This window comes from Malus domestica, chromosome 09 (genome assembly GCF_042453785.1).
Source record: "Malus domestica chromosome 09, GDT2T_hap1".
Taxonomy (NCBI): Eukaryota; Viridiplantae; Streptophyta; class Magnoliopsida; order Rosales; family Rosaceae; genus Malus; species Malus domestica.
Genome location: NC_091669.1, coordinates 32,902,556 through 32,927,046, shown reverse-complemented (window position 1 = coordinate 32,927,046; position 24,491 = coordinate 32,902,556). Strand labels below are relative to the sequence as shown.

At 42.5% G+C, this 24,491-nt stretch overlaps 2 protein-coding genes and 1 long non-coding RNA gene across 3 annotated transcripts in view; all 3 read left to right on the top strand.

The window, feature by feature from the left end:
* The window catches only part of LOC103444358 (potassium channel SKOR), a 43,023-nt gene extending 32,437 nt beyond the window's left edge, over nucleotides 1–10,586 (top strand). Inside the window, exons 13-14 of the mRNA XM_070804708.1 lie at nucleotides 9,602–9,723; nucleotides 10,125–10,586. Of these exons, the coding sequence (XP_070660809.1) occupies nucleotides 9,602–9,723; nucleotides 10,125–10,378 (376 nt within the window). The 3' untranslated portion in view covers nucleotides 10,379–10,586. The remainder of the gene's footprint in view (nucleotides 1–9,601; nucleotides 9,724–10,124) is intronic.
* Nucleotides 10,587–11,461: 875 nt separating this feature from the next.
* Nucleotides 11,462–13,991, top strand: LOC139187981 (uncharacterized). The gene is made up of 2 exons (XR_011571031.1): nucleotides 11,462–11,764; nucleotides 13,128–13,991. It is a non-coding gene; the product is annotated as an uncharacterized lncRNA (long non-coding RNA).
* Nucleotides 13,992–19,064: 5,073 nt separating this feature from the next.
* Nucleotides 19,065–23,305, top strand: LOC103444210 (PHD finger protein MALE MEIOCYTE DEATH 1). The gene is made up of 3 exons (XM_008383134.4): nucleotides 19,065–19,536; nucleotides 21,285–21,528; nucleotides 21,608–23,305. The coding sequence occupies exons 1-3, from the start codon at nucleotides 19,242–19,244 to the stop codon at nucleotides 23,103–23,105; spliced, it is 2,037 nt and encodes a 678-aa protein (XP_008381356.3). The 5' UTR covers nucleotides 19,065–19,241; the 3' UTR covers nucleotides 23,106–23,305.
* The last annotated feature ends 1,186 nt before the right edge of the window (nucleotides 23,306–24,491 follow it).

The window sequence follows — 24,491 nt, the reverse complement described above, 5'->3', positions numbered from 1 at the left end:
CCAAGCACACTGTCGATCTCAACCTCGCCTGCGGCGGTCACACAGAACCAACAAGCTGCCGAAGCAGCACCGCAGGTTCAAACCCTCGAAGAAGGGACAGAGGAGTCTTTTTGTCCAACTCTGACAAAAACAGAGCCCGCAGTCGTCGACCAAACGAGGGATGAGGTTAGCAAGGAGGGTCCCAACCCGATGGGCCCGTCAGTCTTGGATAACATGGAAATTAGTATGGTCCATGTGTTACCTGCTGATTTTCAATCAAGCACGGCTCAACCGAATTTCCTCGATGGTGATGTAGTCGCCGAGGAAACTGGCCATGTGGATTTTGTGTCTATTGCTGAAGATGAGTCAACAACGAAAGATGACAGTCTGAAGGCCGCTTTGACCGAATTATTTCCTCGTTCGTCATCGGCCGCACTCCACCATTTAAAGCCAATGTATGTGACGGCCCACATCGAGGGATATCCCGTTTCTAAAGTTTTTGTCGACTGTGGCGCGACCGTCAATATCCTGCCTCTGAACATCATGAAGGCCTTGCGTCGCTCGAACGACGAACTTATTCCGTCAGGGATCACAATGAGTAGTTTCGTCGGCGACAAATCGCAAACCAAGGGTGTACTTCCGTTAACTGTGACTATTGCCGGTCGCACTCACATGACCGCTTTTTTTGTAGTTGATTCCAAAACCGAGTATAATGCACTGCTCGGTCGAGATTGGATTCATCAAACCAGTTGTATTCCTTCCTCATTGTATCAAGTGCTTGTTTTTTGGGACGGCAAATCGGTCACTGTTCACCCAGCCGATAACCAGCCCTTTGAAACTAACATGATCCAAGCACGGTATTATGATGACCACGTCGGCTACATTACTTTGCAAGGCTTCAATGATGAAGGCCGGCCGACTCGGATTTCTGTACAGAAAGCTATCGAGGTTGGCGCCGAGACTGTCCACCAGGATTCGGCGAGACTCGGATTAGCCAATTTCCTCCCCGAGGCCGATGTCTGACACCGATCGAGAAGCACGTAGGGCCGCGGTTTCATCTACTATGGAACGACTGCTGGCCCATTGGTATACTATATCTAAACAGCCAAATTCGGGCGTTAACCTCGTCGAGTTCCTGGCCGAAGGAGATAATGGTCCTGTTTTGTCTCTTGATAAAATTCAAGCCGCCCCGGCCGCGCTCGAAGACCATCGGCCCCAAGTTAAGGATCCCCTGGAAGAGATTAATGTTGGGACGGCCGAGGACCCACGGCCTTTGTTTATTAGTGCTTTACTTCCCCAACAAATGAAAGATGAGCTTCGTGCCTTGCTTACGGAGTTCAAAGATTGCTTTGCTTGGAGCTACCATGAGATGCCCGGCTTAGATCGTACTCTTGTCGAGCATGAGTTACGTATTAAACCCGGATGTAAACCTTTCCGTCAGCCACCGCGTCGATTTTCGACGGAAGTGCAACTCAGCATCAAGGACGAGCTGGTTCGGCTTTTGAAAGCCGGGTTTATTCGGACAGCTCGATATGTTGAATGGTTGGCGAATATCGTTCCTGTTTTAAAGAAAAATGGTGCACTGCGCATATGCATCGATTTCAGAAATCTGAATCTGGCAACTCCCAAAGATGAGTATACAATGCCGATTTCAGACCTGTTAATCGACGCCGCGGCGAATCATGAGATGTTATCCTTTATGGATGGGCATGCTGGGTACAATCAAATATTCATCGCCGAAGCCGATGTGCATAAAACTGCTTTCCGTTGCCCGGGGGCACTCGGTACTTACGAGTGGGTTGTTATGCCATTCGGCCTCAAAAATGCCGGCGCCACATACCAACGAGCGATGAACACCATCTTCCACGACTTAATCGGAACCATCGTCGAAGTTTACATCGACGACGTTGTCATCAAATCTAAACGCCGACGGACACATCTGGACGACCTCCGACAGGCTTTCCTCCGCATGCGTCAGCACAACCTCAAGATGAATCCTGCCAAATGTGCTTTCGGCGTGTCGGCCGGAAATTTCCTTGGTTTCCTCGTGCATCACCGTGGAATTGAAGTCGATGCGAATAAAGCACGCGCAATCGTCGATGCCCCACCCCCAACGACGAAGAAACAACTCCAGTCCTTGCTTGGCCAGATCAATTTCCTCCGCCGATTTATTGCTAACTCGGCCGGTAAAATGAAAGCGTTCTCCACGCTTTTGAAACTCAAGGACTCGGATAAATTCGTGTGGAACGGCGAGCATCAGGCGGCGTTTACACAGATCAAAGTATCCCTCACGAAACCCCCTGTCATAGTTCCCCCTCGGCGTGGTAAACCTCTGAAGCTCTATATCTCGGCGGCCGAAGAATCTATCGGCTGCCTCCTCGCGCAAGACAATGATGCCGGCCGAGAGCAGGCTATATTTTATCTAAGCCGGAATCTCAATCAACCAGAGATCAATTATCCCGCCGTCGAGAAACTGTGTCTCGCCGTATTTTTCGCCGCATCCAAGCTCCGGCATTACATGCTCCCGTCGGTCACCCAAGTCATTGCCCAGACCGACGTTATCCGGTACATGCTTACCCGACCAATCGTCAAAGGCCGAATTGGGAAGTGGACAATGGCGTTGTCCGAATTTAGTTTGCAGTACGTGCCGCAGAAAGCTGTGAAGGGACAGGCGTTGGCCGATTTCCTTGCTCAGCACCCTTCGCCTTATGGTTTCGGGGATGCTGACGTCGAAATCGGCATGGTGGTGACCCGCGACAACTATTGGACGATGTATTTTGATGGTTCCAGTACTTCGTCTTCGGCCGGCGCGGGCATCGTCATTCAATCTCCTCACAACGATCGCTGGTATTTTTCGCTCAAACTGGATTTCGAGTGCACCAATAATCAGGCCGAATACGAGGCTCTTGTCATTGGTCTTGGCCTCCTTCTTGACCTTCGAGCCACTCGTGCCCTCGTCCTCGGTGATTCTGAACTCGTGATTAACCAAATTAATGGGTCTTTTCGTTGCATGAGTTGTACTCTGGCGCCCTACCACATGGTCGCCAGCTATTTGGCCGAGTCTTTTGACGGTATTACATTCGAGCATATTTCTCGGGTTCATAATACCGACGCAGACGAGTTGGCTCAGATCGCCTCCGGTGCTCAACTCATGGGGGGCAAGCTAGGCCGGGAGATACCAATATTACGACAGCTATACCCGGCCTTGGTTAATCAGCAAATCCTCCGTCGAGACAATGTGATCCGCACCAGGGTCATGTCCTTGCCTTCGTTGTTGGATCGGCAGGACTCTATAGAAATTTGCGCGGCCGAGGCTATACCAGATGATTGGAGGAAACCCATTATGCAGTACCTTGATAATCCTAACGGGACACATAGTCGCAGGACACGGGTTCACGCCATGAACTATGTCACGTACCAGAACGAGTTGTACCGAAAGGGCGAAGATGGTTTGTTACTGCTATGCCTCGGCCCCCAAGAGAGTGCTCGGGCGATCGCAGAGGTTCATGAAGGGGTATGCGGAGCTCACCAATCTGGACGGAAAATGCGATGGCTACTCCGACGACACGGCTATTTTTGGCCGAAAATACTGAAAGATTGTATCGAGTTTGCACGAGGATGCGTGCAGTGCCAAATCCATGGGCCTATACAAAGGGTCCCGGCCGAATCACTACATTCGGTCATTAAGCCGTGGCCGTTTAGAGGATGGGCCATGGACGTAATCGGCAAAATCACGCCGACTTCTGGAGCTGCTAAGCATGCATGGATAATAGTCGCAACTGATTACTTTACTAAGTGGGTCGAAGCAAAATCATATGCCGAGTTAACATCTAAAGAAGTTTGCGACTTCGTGGAGGAACACATTGTGACTCGGTTCGGTGTACCAGAAACAATCATAACCGACAATGGAACAATCTTCACAGCCGAAAGGTTTAAAGAATACACGGCAAATTTGAACATTCGGTTGGAGCAGTCCACACCGTATTATCCACAGGCGAATGGGCAGGCCGAAGCAAGTAATAAAGTGTTGATCGGCATCCTCGAAAAAATAATAAAAGACAGGCCTGGCATGTGGCATTTGAAGTTGAACGAGGCATTATGGGCATACCGAACGTCGCCCCGATCGGCGACTGCAACAACCCCATACGCATTAACCTACGGACACGATGCAGTGCTACCAGTCGAGTTGAGCATAAATTCGTTGCGATTAATTGAACAAAGTAGTTTGTTTAGCGCCGAATACAATCAGTCCATGAGACAGGAACTAGAAGATTTGGAAGAAGCGCGACTTGACGCGTATAACTTACTAGTGGCGCAAAAACAGATTGCCGAGCGAGCCTATAATCAAAAGGTGCGACAGAAAACGTTCGGCGAGGGTGAATTGGTATGGCAAACGGTGTTGCCCGTAGGACTAAAAGATCCTAGGTTCGGCAAGTGGTCGCCGAATTGGGAAGGGCCGTTCATTGTGCATAAAGTATACGGTAAAGGGGCGTATCATCTTAAAGATCGGACTGGTGTGATTCACAAATTACCGATTAATGGGAAGTTTTTGAAGAAATACTATCCAGTTACTTGGGAAATGCGTGAGTAAAAAATCAATCCATTAAAATTGATAAGTATTTACAAATGAGTAGGACGGTTGGTTTACATTCTAATACATTCAAGGAGACGAGGGAAGAAGAGTGCTGAGCAGAGCTTTCAATTCCAACCACCGCACGTCGGCCATGATGACTTCGGCTTGCCGATTCTTTTTGTCTAGCCTCAGGCGCTCGACCCGCTTTTTGGCCGCCGCATACTCAGTTAGGCGATCCTTCCCGCCTGACTCGAAGTCCCTCGCAAGTTCAGAAGCAATGACCGACCGGCGTTTTGTTAGTTCGGCCATCTGACGGTCGAGCTCGGCTAACGCTTCTCCTTTTGCCCGTAGATCGTCAATCTTCGGACGGAGGGTGTCTTGAACGGCCGTGGCGGCTTGCAGGTCCTGTTCGGCCTTCAGAGCAGTCTGGAAGATGCCAAATGTCTCCCGAACGCGCTCCAAAGCAGACGATGCCCGAACAATGGCATCTCCGCTTAGGCGACCGTCGGCCCCAAGGTCGTTCAGACACACGCCGAGCAGATCAAGACCGTTGCGCTCAAGTACTTGCGATGAAGAGAGCGACAGGACTTCTCGCAACTGGGTTAGGGCGCTTGGATCGGCAGCCTCAGTTGGAGCGACCGAAGGGCCGGACTCTGCAGTCGTACTGGAGAGGAGAGCTTTGAATTCAACCTCCCATGAAGCCTGCACGAATAAACAAGGTTAAGCTTAAAGGAAGTCATGACAAGAATAGCAAGAAGGTGTCGTTTTTTAACCTGCTGAGAGGAGACCTCGGCCATGTCCCCAGGGTCGTTGCTCGAACCTAAAGAACTCAATGGCCGAGCCCAGTGTCTCAGATTGCTTCTCACTTCACGAGGCCGATGGAAGTTATCTACGTTTGATGGCCACTGAGGCGGCCATGAAATATAGATAACGCCCTTCGGCGCATAGAATTGACGGTGAAAAGAATGTACAGGCACCTGACATTTAGTTTTTCCTTGTTTAGAATTCTAAAGCAGAAAAGCAATCAGGAGGAAAATTGAAGGTACTTACAAAAGCCGAGGTAACCTCTTGTGGAGGGATGTGGAAGCCTTGGTCTTGAGGATGGATCGGCGATTCCGCCGTGGCCTCGGGTTCCTCGAGCAGGCGTTTGCCACGGTCGGCTGCCGATGGGCCGATTGGCGCAGCTGCTTCAGTGGAGGCAGGGACGCCCTGGTCTTGAGAAGGAACGAGAGGTTCGGCCGCCGGGGTCGGTTCCTCGACCGTGTGTTTGCCACGATTAGCCGAGGAGGGGCTGGGTTGAACCGCCATCTCGGATACTGGAAGAGTTCGTTGACGAGTAGGATGACGACGCGCCAGCGGGACCTCGTCGCTCCCCTCACTCTCTTCCAGCACGAAGACCGTGGGCTTTGGATTCTTGGGAGAGTTTTCCTCGGTCGTAGGAACCGCCTGGTGTGAGACAGGTGCCTTCTCGACAGAGGGAGGTACGACTGATTCGCCGGCCACAGAAGCAGGCCGCGCTGGGATCGTCTCTATGGCCGAAGCCGGTTGTTTCTTGACCCCAGAATGGCCGGCGGCGGGAGAAGGGGAAGCACTGGGAGTCGTCGTGTGGCTGGAAATAACGTGGATCTCCCGTGCACCTTTCTTCGCCAGTTGCTTGACCCGCTTGGCAGGCGGGGAAGGCTTGATAGCCGGCCCGACCTCTTGGCGAGGCCGTTTGGTCAGCCCGGCCCTACCAGCAGGTTTGTCTTTTTTGGCCACGACCGATTTTTTCCCGGCCATAGCAGCGGCAACTACCTCTGTCTTTCTCAAAGGCCGACTACCTAAAAGGATAAAGACAATTCAGTAAGGCGTACAACAGGCAAGGTTGAAGAAAAAGGGGGAATTGAACAACTACCTTGAGAATGGGGGGCCGGGGCTTTCTTAGGTCGGTTACCGAAGAGCCTGTTTAGTACATCCTCGACCGGCGTACCGAAGAACTCTTGAGTGTAATTTTCCCACCACTCACCGAAGGTGTCAGTGCAATGGGTTTCTGGGGTGGCCGGTCGTAGGCGAAATCTTTGGCAGTACTCTTGAAACTCCTTCGCGGCAGTCCTGCACTCGTTCTCTGAAGAGCGAGGCTCGCGTCCGCGGCTCAATACTGTGCGGGAAGAGAGAAGGGGGACGGGACAGCCCTGAAGATAGCCGAGCTGACGGGCAAGGAAGTTCGGATGGTACACTTCCCACCCCGACCGTTTCCCGTCACAGCCGAGAGGAAGGTCGCGAGCAAGCACGAACGACCCCCAGGTTCGGCGAAGAGCGGCGTCCTCCTCTGCCGCCCACGTAGAGGTAGGCAGTTTGATGGAGGGGGGGTAATCACGACGACGACAAATCAGGAATTCGTCGCTTGTAAGATCGTCAAGGGCAAAGAGGTACCTAAACACCTCTTCGGCCTGATGAGGAGGCGTTGGTCGGGAGGCTAGCTGAGGACCAAGAGCCTCTGTTGCTGAGAAATCAGCTATAGCCGGCCGAAGGGAGGCGAAGTACACCTGCAACCAGAGCTGGAAGACCCAAAGAGGGCCATTCTGGTGGGGGTCCACCGTGTGGAGAGTCGCCTCGGCCAGGCAACGGAAGAGGTGGGCAAGAATATTAGAACTCAGCGCCAGGACGCGACCACTGGCCAGGGCTTCGGCCACTGGCATATTCTCGACCAAACATTTGTTTGATTTGGTACAACAAATGTATTTATTGTACCAGTAGAAGAGGAAGGCTTCATGCTCTCCTTCTCGCAGGTCCTCTTCCCCTCGACCGGCGAAGTGAAGGTAGAGGGTGTTGTAGTTGAGAAAGTTCTTGTGGAGCTTCTGTATTTCATCCCTCGACGGGATGTGACCGTCACTATTCAGGGTCTCGAAGGCTCGACGGTCGAAGAGCGTCTTCAGATCGATATTCGACGGGTGCCCGGAGAGGGTCGCGTCGATAGGGATCCCGGTGGCCGAGGTCCCCAAAATGGCGGTGATGTCCAGGATGGTGGGACCAATGGGACCAAGGGGAAGGACCATTGTGTTGGTGGCTGAGCACCAGAAGCATAGAGCGGCTAGGAGCAGCTCCTTGTCAGGGACAATGTCCATCGACCAAAGGAGGATGGCGTCGTAGATGCCCAGGATTTTCCATTTTTCGCCGAAGAGCCGTTCCATTCGGACAACCCAGGTCGCCCAGGTGGTGGTCGTCGAGGGCCAGGAGCCTTGGGGCTTTGCCGCCTCCCATCTCGACCATTCGAACCCTTGGAGCAAGGGTGTAAGGTAGTGTTCCTGGAGAAGACCAGTGATGGTCGGCGGGATTGTTGCCTTGAAGAGAGGACCCAGGATTTGGTGGACGGTGCTCATGTCGTTCTCGAACCGTATATTCTTGATCGAGCTCCGATCAAGGATCTTCTGATGCTGGTCGCATTCCCGGGAAAGCTTGGAGATGAAGGAGGCCATTGTAAAAGCACAGCGTAAGGAGGTTTTTGGGTTGGGGATTTGAGGACGAAAGCTTGGAATGGAGGAATGCACTTGAGAGCAAGAGCAGAGAATTTTGGGAAGTTTGAGAGCGTAAAAGTACAAATGAGGAAATTTCGGTATTTATAGAGTTGTGGGGGGAAGAGCAATCGTTCGAAATTCAAAACAAAGGGCAAAATCGACCAAAGGAATTGTTGATCATGATGAACATTTGGGAAATGCGGTTGAGAAGACCGAAGGTTTTAGGGTTTTGGGGGCGCACGATTGCGTGTGACGGCTAAATTAATGACGAAAAGACGGTTCGACGACCGCACGATGACAAATGGGCTCACGGACTGAGGTAGTGGCTCGCGGATTGAGATAGTGGTCATGATAGGCAAGACAGTTCAGGCTGCCGCACGCCTTAGACGTCATTATGTGGGATTGGCCATATTAGAGGACGCCACTTGGTGAGTAGGTTAGCAGGATCAAGATCGTGCGATCGTGCTCAATAAATGCGCCTTGGAACTCGGGTATGAGGATTCTGAGTGGTAGATTCGCTTCTTCAAGGCCGGAACTCGGCCGAAGATTGCAGGCCGAGGACCTCAGAAGCGAGGGGGCAATGTTTGGGCCCAAAATAATAGTTTGGGCCGAGTGTAGAACCATTCTCGGCCCGGAAGGCCTTGCGACAAGAAGACCATGGATCGTTCAGCTTATGGGCTTCCAAACCTAGGCCGGTTAGGTCAAAATGCAATGACAAGCCGAGTCCTGATACAATAGGGATTCTCGGCAGGATTAACAACCTAGAAGCGGATAGGGCTCGAATAAGGACTAGGTTCACAATCCTAATAAAAACAGGACTGGTCGAGGTGATATTGATCCGGAGAGGGAAAACCTAGTCCGAATAGGATTCTATCTCAGATTCGGGGTCCAGTGCTATAAATAGCGGAAGCTGTGCATCAGGAAAAGCCCCCACAAAATCAATACAAAATTGCCCTGCGCAAACTCTCACAACTTGAGATCTTTTTCTTTTCCTTTTTCGCTGACACATCTTCCGTTGGCATCAACAGCACTGTGGAAGCAACCGGTGATATCTTAAGTCGGCATAGATAGCTCTGTCACCGTAGAGTCGGTCGGTCTCGCAGTATCTTCCGTTGGCATCAACAGCACTGCGGCGAGAACGGTCGATTACCTATCCAAGTCTCGGTCGAGAAGGGTTTTCGAATCCTTGTTGGTCGAGGTCATCTCATTAGCCTTCTCGGCAAGGTGAGGTGTCACAGTTATTACATTCGGCACATTGCAAGTCGAATTCGGTTCGTGAACTTTGTAAGAAATAGCAGCCTTGTCTTCAGGCTCGAGAACCCAAGAGGCCGAGACGTGTTCCTTTCTCGGCCGCAATCGCAAGACGCAGAAGTCAGTAGCGCGACCCAACGCAGCATCATCAAATTTACTCCTCGGCCGAGCCCCGGCCGACGAGTTGGCACGCCCGCAATCACCGAAGGACGTAGTTAGCTTAGAATATACTTGGCCTGCGCGCCACGTAGGCTTTGTAATTTCTAGGGTCAACACAACCATATAATCGTTTTCTGGCCTGGAGATGGGGAAATACCCCACTAGATGAAGGTCGGATGTGTGGGAACAAGAATTTAATCAAACTGCTGGAAGAAGCAAAGGCAGCTCAGTTGACAGAATTCCCTTACTGTGCTCAAGAAATCACAGGTATAGACAAACTCTTATATTTTCTTTGTGACCCTTTAGTTTGTTTTCTCCTCTGAAATTTGAGAGAAGATCTAGAAAGAAAATTATAACAATAGGAAGGTTTTACACTTCGGTCAGATGTTAATACCGTTAAGTAAAAAAACACCGAGGAGATGACGGTATAGGATGATGAATGTTATGATTTAACGAATTAGTTATGTCTTCACTGATATAGATCATGGACTTGGAATATGAATTTTTTATTTTTTTTTCGCTATTGTTACTCGAACAAACAATAATAAGGGATTTCGTTATGAATTTTTTTTTCGCTTGCGAAGGCCTCATGAATGTTCCTGTACATGACGGCTTGTACTTACAGTTATCATTGTAAGTTGATACGAAATTTCTGTTGCAACGTGCAGATAAAATGCACCCAAAGAAGTGCACGGTGTACCCTTTCCACCCATGGGAAAGCAGAGAAGGAAGGAGACCTGGAATCGTGTTATGGGTACCGAGTACCATTGGAGAGCTCATCGGAACAGCAGGAGAGCAACTGGAGTTTTCATCGAGTGGTTCCGGTATAATATTAACAGAAGATGCAGGTAAAATTCTTGACGTGGACTTGATAAATGATGGTCAGAAGCTGTATTTGGTCAGTGAGACACATTTTACATAAACATTGTGGTCATTCGATAGTTTTATTTTGTATATAGTCCTTGTATCATTTTGTAAAACGTCTGCATTAGGTGTAAGCATAACGACTAAAATGCATCGTTTTGGGTTAATTTCCAACAGAGAACGAAAGAGTGAAGTGCAAAGACAGCATTTGATTCTTTCGTTACTAGGTGAATTCTGAATTTTAAGAATCTAAGTGACTGTTGGATCAGTAATCTGGTTGGTTTGGGACGAAAATGTAGTGGTATGGTTGGTTGTCCTCCGACAAACGAACCCAACCACATCAGTCGAGAGATTCTCACATGTCAGTGGAAATATTTTGCTGAAATCTACGACATCCATCACGTGACAATCATGAGTGTTGTACACTTGTAAGATGTTATCCCATAAACTAAAGCATTATATCTCACTAAAGTAACAGATGATTCTGTACTGCTACTAGTGTACAAGATGAGAGAGAACAACTCAGGTTCTGGATGCTCGAGAGAGTTTTGAGTTAATCAATCACTAAAATCAACATGCACAGGGTTTATAGCTTTAGTTGGTTAGGATAATTTATTCCTCTAACCGAGACGAGAACTCTCTTGAAACCAATATATTGTCCCAATACCACCAATGCCAAGATAATTGTCATATGTTCAAATAGTAGGCATCGTTCGCCACCACATAGTGACATTAATTTTAAGAGAGAATCTCTCCTAACTGAGTTCCCGAGTTCAAGTCTATCTTTAAATATTCTTTGCATAAAGAAAAGTCACTAAAACCAACTTGTAATTTCTCAGAAACAATCAATGACATACAAATAACGTTATTGAAAAATTGGCCAAAACGATAATTTTTCAAATTATCGCGTCGTTATCAATTGAAACTTGCTAGTATTGCTCGACAACTCGGAGCGTCACTAAGAAGAATAAGTACTCTATTATTGCATTATTTGTTTCTTTTTCTACTAAGGGTCCATTTGGGTGGCTTGACATTTCAAATTACATCGAATTTTCCCAACTTGTTGAAAAATTGACTTAAAAATAACGCAACTCTTCACTGCACTCTCCACTATAAATTTAAGCTGTTCTTTAATCCAATTATTCTACAAATTAAACAAGGTCGAGCAACTGTTTATTAACTATCTACTAAGCTATGAAAATCAGACAAGCTGCAATTGTATGCTCCTCTCTTCCCCTTGTGGGCACTCTTTTTCGCCTCTGCTTCTCGTCTCTGCAAGAGGCGCTTTCGATTTCTGGAGACAAGGAGAAGAATGAAGCCGAGGATCAAAATGTCGATGTTGCTTCTGATCCAAGTAACACAACAGCCCAGATGCATTTCCGGCAACTTCAACACTTAAGAACAGCTTGATCATAATGTTGTTGAGTGCCCATATTAATCAAGGGTATGATAAGGGAGAACTCTTCTTTTTGTATTTTACTTGTTCTTGCTTATAACGCGTGGATTAGTAACAATTTCCTACAAATTAGAATCAATCTGTGGTTTTAAAAAGCTGGGAAATTTTTAAGCATGGTTTGAAGGGTGGTTTTTTTGTTAATATCCAAAGTTAAGGCAAAAACGAAATGAAGAGGAAAAAAACATGTAGAAGGAATTTGACTCGCTCGAGTTGGGGGATCTTTGGTGATCATTTGAGACCATGGTTCAGAATTGGAGGTTACAGTGCTAATATATAATTTATGCTAGATTCTTGTTTGCGCACCCACCTTATATTCGCACTATGTGAATAGAATTCTAAAAGAAAGATTGAAGGCAGAAACATGAAATTCAGAAGATAGAACAATTAATCTTTTTTTTTAAATTTACACACTTTGGCCCCTCGCGTTCAAAATATTCAGGCTCATTTGTATATGTGCTTCGTACACACCATTCATCTGCAAAAAGGTGCCTTCAAAGGGATTGAAGACCGTTTCATAACTATTTTGTTTTTACATTTTGTGTTGAGATATATATGAGAAAAGTATATGGGAAAAAGGAGAGATGGAGGAGGGTGATGGGAGAGAGGGAAATTGAAATAAAGAATGAACGAAAGAAGAATCTCGAAAGTGAAAACAGTTCAACAAAGATTTTTGTTTTTTAATTTTAGTTCTCATTATGTGTGCCTTTCCCTTTACATTTCTAATACATCTTTGCTCATCATCCTTCATCCACTCTTCATTATGCATGAAATAAAAAGATAATGCTTAAGTGGTTTTGTGAAGACCAATTGATTGTTTTGGTGCCAAATAGGGATTTTTATCACAATCGTCACTATGATTTGCGAAAAATGTACATTTACTCCTTTGTGTTTCAAATCGATTAATGTCTTTTATGAATGTTGGCGGCACAACAATCAGAGAGAACAATTTTATTGAAAACAAAATAAAGAACACTATACAAGATAAAAATATCAACAGTTTAATAAAACAAAATTTGAACAATGAATTTGTAATGAACTTTTTTGCGCATATAGAAGCTTGTGGACTTGTCATTTCTGATATTTGAACTTTAGATATCTCGCCACAAATGAAGAAGAATACTACTAAACCGTAATATTAAGTGACAACTTAAAAACCATGTTAATTTTAACGATAAAACAAATGTTCATTTCCTAAGAAACATGGGTATTTCCCAAAGTGAGTGCCCAAAAAGAATCTGTTCATACTTGATACCCTCATGTAGATGATGTCTAAAATACCCATATCGCATGATCACTTCACACAAGCCTCAAGGGAAAGAATTGGCTGGTAAAACTTGTAATTATTTCTCAGCAGGAGGCGCATTATCGTAAATCTGCTCACACTCCATTTCAAGCGGGAAAATTGTATACCCGAGAGCTCAGAAGGCATAGCCTGAAAGTTGTAACAGACAAACGCCCACTCTATAACAAACTTCTTCAGGTCATTATTGATTTTTCAAGAACGCAGAGTCTTGGAGGAGAGAGAAAGAGAGAATTAGAGAGAGAGAGAGGGAGAGCTAAAGCTGGAAGCTTGAAACTTGAAGTGATCACCATGTCAATCCCAATCCTTGAAGCTTGCAAGAAGAAGAAGCAAAGGCCAAAGATTTTCGGGATGCATTCATTCTGCGATCCTGGTTACTCGAACAAACAATAACAAGTTATGTCTGCACCGATATAGGTCATGAATTTGGAACAGGAAATATCTTCATCAGCTTTTGTTACTCGAACAAACAAAAGCAAAAAGTAGAGGTTCATGGATAGGAAATATCTCCAACAAAGTCTCCGTTGTAGCCAAATGAGGAAAACAGATTACTGAATAATTGATTTTTCTAGTAAGTTATTTTGCCATGTTTTATCTCTAGATGAAAAAGAAGCAAAAGAAAATAGGTTAACATCGCTTGCGAAGGGCGTAATCAACATTCCTATACATGACACCTTGTACTTACATTTAACATGATAAGTTGAAATGAAATTTCTGTTGTGTGTTCCGAGTACCATTGGAGAGCTCATCAGAACAGCGGGAGAGCAACTGGAGTTTTCATCGAGTGGCTCCGGTATAATATTAACAGAAGATGCAGGTAAATTCTTGATGTGGATTTGATAAATGATGGTCAGAAGCTGTATTTGGTCAGTGAGACCCATTTTACATAAACATTTTGGTCATTCCATAGTTTTATTTTGTATAGTCCTTGTATCATTTTGTAAAACATCTGCATTAGGTGTAAGCATAACGACTAAAACGCATCGTTTTTGGGTTAATTTCCAACAGAGAACGAAAGAGTGAAGTACAAAGACAGCATTTGATTCTTTCGTTACTAGGTGAATTCTGAATTTTAAGAATCCAAGCGACTGTTGGATCCATGATCTGGTTGGTTTGGTACGAAAATGTAGTGGTATGGTTGGTTGTCCTCCAACAAAGGAACCCAACCACATCAGCCGAGAGATTCTCACATGTCACTGGAAATATATTGCTGAAATCTACGGCACTCATCATGTGACAGTCACGTGTGTTGTAAACTTGTAAAATGTTATCCCACAAACTAAAGCATTTTATGTCACTAAAATAACATATGATTCTGTACTACTACTAGTGTACACGATGAGAGAGAACAACTCAGGTGATGGATGCACGGAATTTATAGCTCAGTTGGTTAAGATAATTTATTCCTCTAATTGAGGATAGAAGGTCTCTTGAACCCGCTATATTGTTCCAATGTCAGCACATGTCATAGATGACTAATATTTTCAAATAGTAATCATCTGTCTGTTAGTCACGGCATTCATGGCATAATATCACCGATTTTAAGAGAATCTCTCCCAACTGAGTTCCCGAGTTCAAGTCTTTCTTTAAATATTCTTTGCAAGCAGAAAAGTCACTAAAATCAACTTGTAATTTCTCTGAAACAATCAACGACGTACAAAAAAAGTTAATAGAAATTGGCCAAAACGATTATTTTTCAAATTACTGCATCATTATCAATTGAAACTACCTATTATTGCTTGACAGCTGTGAGCGTCACTAAGAAGAATATATACTCTATTAGTGCATTCTTTATTTCTTTTTCTACTAAGGGTCCATTTGGGTTGCTTGAAATTTCAAATTACATAGAATTCTCCCAACTTGCTTACTTACCACGTGAATTCTCCCAACTTGCTCATCACGTTTGTCACTTGCTTGTCACGTCTGTCGTTAAAATTGACATAAAAAGAACGCAACTTTTCACTGCACTCTCCGCTATAAATTTAGCAAAACATGATACCGCATAATTTCCAAGTTAAGCTGTTCTTTAACTCTTTACTATCTAAGCTATGAACATCAGACAAGCTGCAATTATATGCTCCTCTATTCCCCTTGTTGGCACTCTTGTTCGCCTCTTTTTCTCGTCTCTGCAAGACGCGCTTTCGATTTCTGGAGACAATGCGAAGAAAGAAGCTGAGGATCGAAATGCTGTTGTTGCTTCTGATCCAAGTAACGCAACAGCCCAGATGCACTTGCGGCAGCTTCAACACTTAAGAACAGCTTGATCATAATGTTGATGAGTGCCCGTACTAGTCAAGGGTACGATTTTTAGGGAAGATTTCTTCTTTTTGTGTTTTACTTGTTTATGCTTATACCGTGTGGATTAGTAACAATTTCCTACAAATTAGAATCAATCAGTGGTTCTAAAAAGTTGGGAAAATTTATGCATGGTATAAAGGGTGGTTTATTTTTTAATATCTGAAGTTAAGGCAAAAACGAAATGAAGAGAAAAAAACATGTGTGGAAGGAATTTGACTCGCTTGAGTTGGGGATCTCTGGTGATCATTTGACCATGGTTCAGAATTGGAGGTTACAGTGCTAATATTTCATGCTCAAGTCCTATTTTTTTACTCACCTTATATTCACACACTAAACAAATTCTAAACGAAAGATTGAAGGTAGAAACATGAAATTCAGAAGATAGGACAATTAAACTAACGAGCAACATCTTCTCTTAGATGTTAGTTTTTTTTTTTTTAAACTTACACACTTTGGCCCCTCGTGTTCAAAACATTCAGGCTTATTTATAAATGCATCATACACAATATTCATCTGCAAAAAGGTGCTCTTTAAAGAGATTGAAGGCTGTTTCATAACCATTTTGTTTTTACATTTTGTGTTTGAGATATGGAAGAATGTATATAGGAGAAAGGAGGGATGAAGGAGGGTGATGGGAGAGGTAAAAAAAATAAAGAATAAACGAAAATAGAATCTCTAAAGTGAAAACAATTCAATTAACATATTTTTGGTTTTGGTTTTAACCGAATAACATCTTCAAACTCCACGAATTGAATTCTAAAAGAAAGATTGAAGGGAGAAATATGAAATTCAGAAGATAGGACAATTAGTTGGTGAAATTAACCGAATAACATCTTCTCTTAGAATTCTTTTTTTTTTAAAACTTACACACTTTGGCCCCTCGTGTTCAAAACATTTAGGCTCATTTGAATATGTGCTTCATACACAACATTACGATGAAATTGGAATTCCACCATAAAACCAATTGACAATATGGGGAGTAGCTCAAGACCATATAAGCACATATCAAACCTTGTCCCTCACCGATGTGGGATAATTCTTAACACGCCCCCGCACGTGTGGCGGATTTTCAAGCCTACACGTGGACAACAACTGGGTGACGTGGAGCGTGTGTGGCTGTTTGGCTTCACATGAGGACAACCCGCTTTGATACCATGATGAAATTGGGATTCCACCATAAAACCAATTGGCAATATGGGGAGTAGCCCAAGACCATATAAGCACATAGCAAACCTTGTCTCTCACCGATGTGGGACAACTCTCAACACATTCATCTGCAAAAAGGTGCTCTTCAAAGAGATTGAAGGCCGTTTGATAACTATTTCATTTTTACATTTTGTATTGAGATATCTGTGAGAAAAGTATATGGGGGAAAAGTATATGAGAAATGAGAGATGAAGGAGGGTGATGGGAGAGAGGGAAAGAAATAAAGAATGAACGAAAACAGAATCTCCCAAAAGTGAAAACAATTCAACGAAGTTTTTTGGATTTTTAACTTTAGTTTTCATTATATGCACCTTTTCCTTTACATTTCTTATGCATCTTTGCTCATCATCCTTCATCCACTCTTCTTTATGCATGAAATAAAAACATGATGCTCAAGTGGTTTCGTGAAGACCAATTGAATGTTTTGGTGCCAAATAGGGATTTTAATCACAATCGTCACTATGATTTGCAAAAAATGTACGTTTAGTTCTTTGTGTTTCAAATCGATTAATGTCTTTTATGAATGTTGGTGGAACAACAATCAGAGCGAACAATTTTATTGAAAACAAAATAAAGAACACTATACAAGATAAAAATATCAACAGTTTAATAAAACAAAATTCGAACAATGAATTTGTAATGAACTAACATTTTGGTGCATGTAGAGGCTTGCATACTCATCATTTTTTTATTTTTGAACTTCAGACATCTCGTCATAAATGAAGAAGAATGTTATTAAACCGTAGTATTAAGTGACAACTTAAAAACATGGATATTTCCCAAAGTGAGTGCCCAAAAAGAATCTGTTCATACTCGATACCCTCATGTGGATGATGTCTAGAATACTTAAATGACTAAAATACCCATATCAGATGATCACCTCTAGACCTGGCATTCGTGTCGTGTTTTCTGTGTTCTTGTTGTTTTCGTGTCATACCTGATATCTTAACGGGTCGTGTCGTGTAATACCCGTTAAAATAAATGGGTAAAATGACCCGATAATATTAACAGGTAATATGACCCGACCTGTTACCCGTTAAGGAAAATGTATTTTAAACCAATAAATAATCAAATGAAAAACATAATACTAAAAAAGTATGTACATACCATATTGTCACATCCAAAACATAAAACACATTTTTCTTTTAGGTATATTTTCACTTACCTAAAGTCTTTAATAGTTTTTTAATTAATGTAGAAGTGTAAAAAAAATATAGAAAAAATATATAAACGCTTGTAATGACAAGCTTTACAACTTTCATGAAGAGCTTAACTTCAAAATTCGCCACTATAATCATATAAATCATAGATCAAAATTTAACCGTTGATTGTTGTTTACATTTACGCTTCATTGTTCTCATCAAATTTTGTTTTTTTAGATTTTCTTTTTTGAAAACTTGATCTATTAGAGGATGCAGGAAGATGAACAGTTTGGATAGTTGATATTATATTCGGAGTTTTACAGTTAGTGAAAATATTGCTTGATGTTTATAAAGTTTCTACAAACTATATGACATCGACTCATATTTCAGTTAACCGTAAATATCGAAACGTGATATCAAAGATCTGAACCGTTCATCTTGTTACATCCGCCATATGATCATGTTTTCAAAAAAGAAAATTTAATAAATGGAATTCAGTAAGAAGAATAAAGCGTAAATGACAATCAACGGTTAAATATAAATTTAAGGTTTATGAATTATAGTGTTGGATTTCGAAGCTGACCCCTTCATGAAAGTTGTAAAGTTTGTCACTATGAGTGATTGTATTTTTTTTTTTTTTACATTTTTTACACTTCTACAATAATTATTATTAATTTTATTAATTTTCCCTCAAATAAAAAACATTATTCATGAAGGTTTGGAGGATTTTAAAAATCTAAACGATAATGTAAGTGTAACCATTATTTACTCGTGAAGGAATAATGATGAATCACGAGTGTTTATATATTCTTTCACATTTTTCATACTTGTATGTATGTCTTCTTAGTTATTGCCTATACAAATACTATATTAGTTTATTTTAATTTTGGACAACAACATGTTAAGTAAAATTTATCCTAGTAATGATAATATGAAACTCTCATAATAAAAATAAATAATGATATAGAATAATAATACAAAACTATATATTTAATATAGAATATATTGTATATATTAATATGGCTATTATATTTTATAATAAATCTTTTAGTAATTAAACTTTAAAATTATCAAAATAATTTTTTTTCTTAACGGGTCGAAACAGGTTACCCACGTGTATATTAACGGGTTCTTAACGGATCACTCGATAATGACCCAATAAATTATCGTGTTGACCCGAAATCCATTATTTCGTGTCGTATCAGAAACTGACAGGTCTAATCACCTCACACAGGCATCAAGGGAAAGAACGGGCTGGTAAAACTTGTAATTATTTCTCAGTAGGAGGAGCATTATTGTAAATCTGCTCACTCTCCATTTCGAGCGGGAAAATTGTTTACCCGAGAGCTCAAACGGCAGGGCCTGAAAGTTGTAACAGACAAACGTCCCCTCTATAACAAACTTCTTCAGGTCGTTATTGATTTTTCAAGAACGCAGAATCTTGGAGGAGAGAGAAGGAGAGAGAGAGAGAGAGAAAGGGAGAGCTAAAGCTGGAAGCTTGAAACGTGAAGTGATCACCATGTCAATCCCAATCCTTGAAGCTTGCAAGAAGAAGAAGCGAAGGCCAAAGATTTTCGGGTTGCAATCATTCTGCGATCCCGGTTGCCCGATCAGTCTCATTGGTCCGTTTCGCGATAACATTCGATTCTTCCTTCAAGAATGTGCCCAGCGTGAAGATTACACTGTGCGGGGAATGCCGATTTGGTGCACTCTTCTTGTGCACGACAATAGAAGCTTGGTTGTCCCTCTTTACACCATTGAAGAGGACGTCAAGACCTCTGAAGAACCCTTCTGTGACCAATGCCGATGCACAGGTTAAAACCCCAATTTCTTTTTCGTATAATTTGATCGTTTCTTTGATTTCTGAATTGGGTTTCTGCAAACTTCTGTTTAGGGTCAGGAATTGGTCGTTGGTGTTCCAAGATTTGCTTATATTTCTTCAATTCATTGTTTCTTTCAAGTAGGTTTGGCTAAAGAACTCGACTTTCTCTGTTGAATTGTGATTTTTTCTTTGATTTCTGAATTGGGTTTTTCTTTCTTCAAGTGGGGTATACTATAGAACTCGAATTTGTGTACTGTAATGTGATCGTTTCTTTGATTTCTCGATTGGGTTTCTTGAGTTCTTTCTCTTAGGGCTATAAATTGGTCAAATTTGTTTCAAGAATTGCTTATCTTTAGCTTTGTTCCCCGGTTTTCCAATTGGGGTTCTGCTACTTTGATGTTGAAAAGTTTGGTTGAAAAATTTGATGCTGGTTGCTGGACGTAGTTGTTGGATTCTACTTTGATGGTGAATGCAGAACCTGGACCATTTCTAACTTCTTCCTTCTTGGAAAGGAAGATAAGTTAGAAAATTTGTCTCCCTATATACCCTAGAAACAATTCCTAATTCTGTCATTCCACCATGTTAATTGAGTTACATTTTTCCTAGAAACCAATGCCGTGACTTATAGATTTCTTATCCAAGTAGGGGATTGTCGTGGTTAATGTAAGTCAAATTGAGCGTATTAGTAACTAAATGAACTTACTACTATCTTTAGCTTTGTTCCTTGGTTTTCCGAGTGGGGTTTTTGCTACTTTGCTGTTGGATTTTGGAATTGGATGTTGGTTGAAGTTTTTGGTTGAAAAACTTGATGTTGTTGCTAGATGTAGTTGGAATCTGCGGAATGCAGAACCTGGAAAATGTCTACACACTTTCCTTCTTGGAAAGTAACCTAAGTTAGACAATTGGTTTCCCACCCTATAATAATTCTTAATTCTATCGTTCCGTTATGGTAATTGAGTTGCAGTTCCCTTTCTTAGAAACGAATTCAATGACATTGATTTCTTTATCCACATAGAGTATTATTACAATTAAATTAAATGTACTAGTAACTAAACGAACAACTTGCTGCTTGGCCGGCTGTTCTTAAATGAGAAATCATGAAGACAACAATTTAGCTTTGTTCCTCGGTTTTTCAATTGGGGTTTCTACTACTTTGGTGTTCGATTTGGATATTTGTTGAAAATTTTTATGTTGGTTGCTGGATGTAGTTATTGGATTCTGCAGAATGCATAATCTGGAAAATTTGAAACTCCTTCCATCTTGGAAAGGAACCAAAGTTAGGAAATTGGTTATGGATTTCTCAGACAAGTAGAATATTGTTATGGTTAATATAAATCAAACGAATGTACTAGTAACTAAATGACCAACGTGCTACTTATCTTTAGCTGCGTTCCTCAATTTTCGAGTGGGGTTTCTGCTACTTTGGTGTTGGATTTTGGAATTGGATGTTGGTTAAAAATTTTGGTTGCAAAATTGGATTTTGGTTGAACATAGCATAGCAAGTTGCTGGATTAAATTGTTGGAATGCAGAATTCAGAAAATTTGTAACTCTTCCTTTTTGGAATGGAACCATAGAAAATTTGTAACTCTTCCCTAATTCTGTCGTTTGATTTCTTTAACTGAGTAGAGGATTTTTACCGTTAGTATAACTCCAATATAATGTACTACAATTTCCACAGAAATGGCTACTAGGCTGGCTTTTCCTTAAACAAGAAATCATGACATGTTGTGTTTGTTTAGGTTGGAGCAATCACTTTGTATCGAAGAGAAAGTACCATATGATAATCCCGGTGGACGATGAGTGGCATAAGCCTCTGGATAATGGTATCCTCGATCTTCCTACTCACCTCTTGCATGGCTTAATCCACTGTAATGGGTTTGCTCATTTGGTCTGCATCAATGGACTCGAAGGGGGTTCTAAGCATCTCTATGGCAGAGAGATCATGGATCTTTGGGACAGAATTTGCACTAATCTTCGAACCAGGTAACCCCACATTTCTTGATTTTGAAATTACATTATTGAAATCAGTGACTTGGTTTTGATATTTTCTTCCCTTTGCCAGGAAAATCTCCGTTGAGGATGCCTCTAAGAAACGTTCAATGGATCTACGCCTTCTTCATGGTGTTGCTTATGGACATTCTTGGTTTGGTAGATGGGGTTACCGATTCTGCCATGGCAGTTTCGGTGTGACAGCACACAAATATGAACGAGCAATAGAGATTCTCAGCTCTTTAGCACTTGAAAGGATCCTTCAAGATTTTATTGACATGGACAGGTGCGAAGAACTGAAACAGATAATCCGCTACTACAGAAATTTGAGTGAAACTAAATTGGTCACAATTAAAGATCTTCTCCGGTTTATGCTAACTGTCAAGTCCAGTGTTCCTGGACAGAAGAAGTCATTAATGGGTCCTGCTGAAGTTTCATCTTTCATTGTAAAATCTGCAACCAAAGCGACTCTCCAGGTCAAGCCCTCAATGAAGGAAAAGTCTGCAAAGTGCAGGAAGTTCAGTACTATTCTTGCTCACATGGATAGCAGATGGCCTACAAGAAGGCTAGAGTTTGCAGCGGATGTGATTGTGAATACATTGCAAGAAAAGAAAGAGAGTGGTCATGGTGGGATGACCCGGCAAGATGTGCGAGATGCAGCTCGCTTACATATTGGAGATACTGGCCTTTTGGATTATGTGCTGAAATCAATGAATAATGTGATAGTTGGGAATCACATTGTGTGTCGTGCAGTGAACCCAGCAACTCGGATTTTGGAGTATACAGTTCATGATCTTGCAGATGGGGTTAAGGTCTCGGAACCTGGGAAAGAGATAGTTGCTCAGTCTTTTCAATCAGCAACTCTATTTCCTGGAGTTGATGTATACAATGATGTGCTTTATCTATATGAGCACGTGCTTTTGGGATACCCAGAATCAGAGCTAGTGGATTTGGCTACTCGAGCAGTATTGGACGCCAAGCACTTCGTGAAGGAATGTCCATTTAGGGATGATGAAGAGCAGTGGTTGACATTCTTTTGCCAACTCTTGCCCAGCTCGACTGATAAGGAAATCGAATTCAAGAGGGGGCTGCCGCCTGGTGAAGTAGTAGTTATGCCATTGCATGCAACAATTGGAGAGCTAAAGCGAGCAGCTGAGAGTGCACTGAGAGATACTTATTGTATCACAGAACGGTTTGTGGTCATGGGAATCGAAGGCTTGGATGAAATGGATGATATGGAAGTACTTTTTGGAGTAGCTGAATCGGGAGCAGAAGTTGGTGTGAGAGGAAGCGGAATAGATTTAGACACGCCACTGAGGTATGAAGGCGGATCAGACACTTGGATGGTGAGATGTGAGTGCGGAGCTAGAGATGATGACGGGGAGAGGATGGTGGCATGTGACATCTGTGAAGTGTGGCAACATACACGCTGCTGTGGAATTGAGGATGCTGACACTGTTCCACCGCTGTTTGTGTGCTCTGCCTGTTGTGTTTCGCTGGTGCCTCCTAGAATTGAACCCTGTCTCAGGTTCGACTGCTCTGATGCTTTTTCCATTTGCTGCAGACACTGAACAAGGACTGGGATTGGGGTGGGGTTGGGGTACTAATGCAAATGATTTGTGCTGATTGCTAGCAGCCTAGGAATGACAATGCATAAAGATTGGCGAATATTCTTGTTCCTTCGATAATAGTAACTGTAAATGTCATACTGAAATTCAGTCTTTCAGACAGATAAAGTGAACTAATAAAGAAATGTTCGGAGTCTTGCTCATCTCTCTGTCTCTCTCTGTCTCTCTCTCTCTCTCTCTCACACTCTCTCTCACACACACACAGTTGCATGGTCTGGCGACTGCTGCAACATGATAAAATGCAGAATGATGTTCAGATGGCATGCTTGAAGTTCTTTGAGAAACCTTGCCTCCTGACTTAATATGAGAGAGTGAAGAAAGACCTGAAAAACAAGAAGCAGGCTTTACTCAGAAAATTTAGTGTTTAATTACTGAAATGACTACAAAGAGTGAGTACTTTCGTTTTTAAGTATCAAGCAAGTGAACTGACCTAAGGCTTTAGAAAAAGGGGGCTCTGGATGGTTTCCCTTTTCTTTTGGATAAACTTCTTTCAGGTTTCGGAACTCTCTTATGCTGCTTAGAAGGCTGGATGAAAAGAAATGGAGGAACTGAAGCACTGGCCTTTGTTGAAAATGCTTTGACCTGAAGTTTTAGGCAGTAACTTTAGACAAATTCAATTGAAAGAAAAATGAAATCAGTATAAATTTAAACATAAAATGTAATGCAGTCAGAGAATTTCCTTGCAAATAATACTGCAATATCGATTGACATCTGGTTCGAGTAGTCTTCTTTTACAAATCTCACAGCACCCTTCATTTTTGTCCGAGTCATTTTTTGATTTAGAGCGGGGAAGTGGAGTCTGAGATAAAATCAATTGTTTGTTGGATCTATATGGCTGAAAAACCGACGAAAAAAGAAGAAACAGATGAAAAAGGAAAACACATTAAAGAATTCGGTAAGAAGGAAAACATATTGAAGAATGTAGTAAAGAAGGAAAACACATGAATGAATTAATGTACCTGAATTTGGGAACAATCAATATGCTTTTTCATGGCATCAAGTGCGACAGCACCCTGATAGACGTATCGGTAAATTTTCAATGTTTGGTGATAGCAATGATAACCCAACGCAATGCAGTACTGGCAGGCTGCTGTGTTACAATCAACACAGTATATGTTCCTTTCATTCTTGGGTATATTATGATCTGGACAGTTATCGAAAAAGATTATTTTTACAAATGAATCGAGCCATTTGGGCTTTTGATTTCCATTCTGAACTTCCTGTTTGCTTAAAATTTGTTCCCTCATCAAGTTTCCATCCCTTGAGCCGCTTGAAACTTCAACTACTTCCCTGTTTTCATTAAGAAAACAGTTTACCTACAAAACAAGG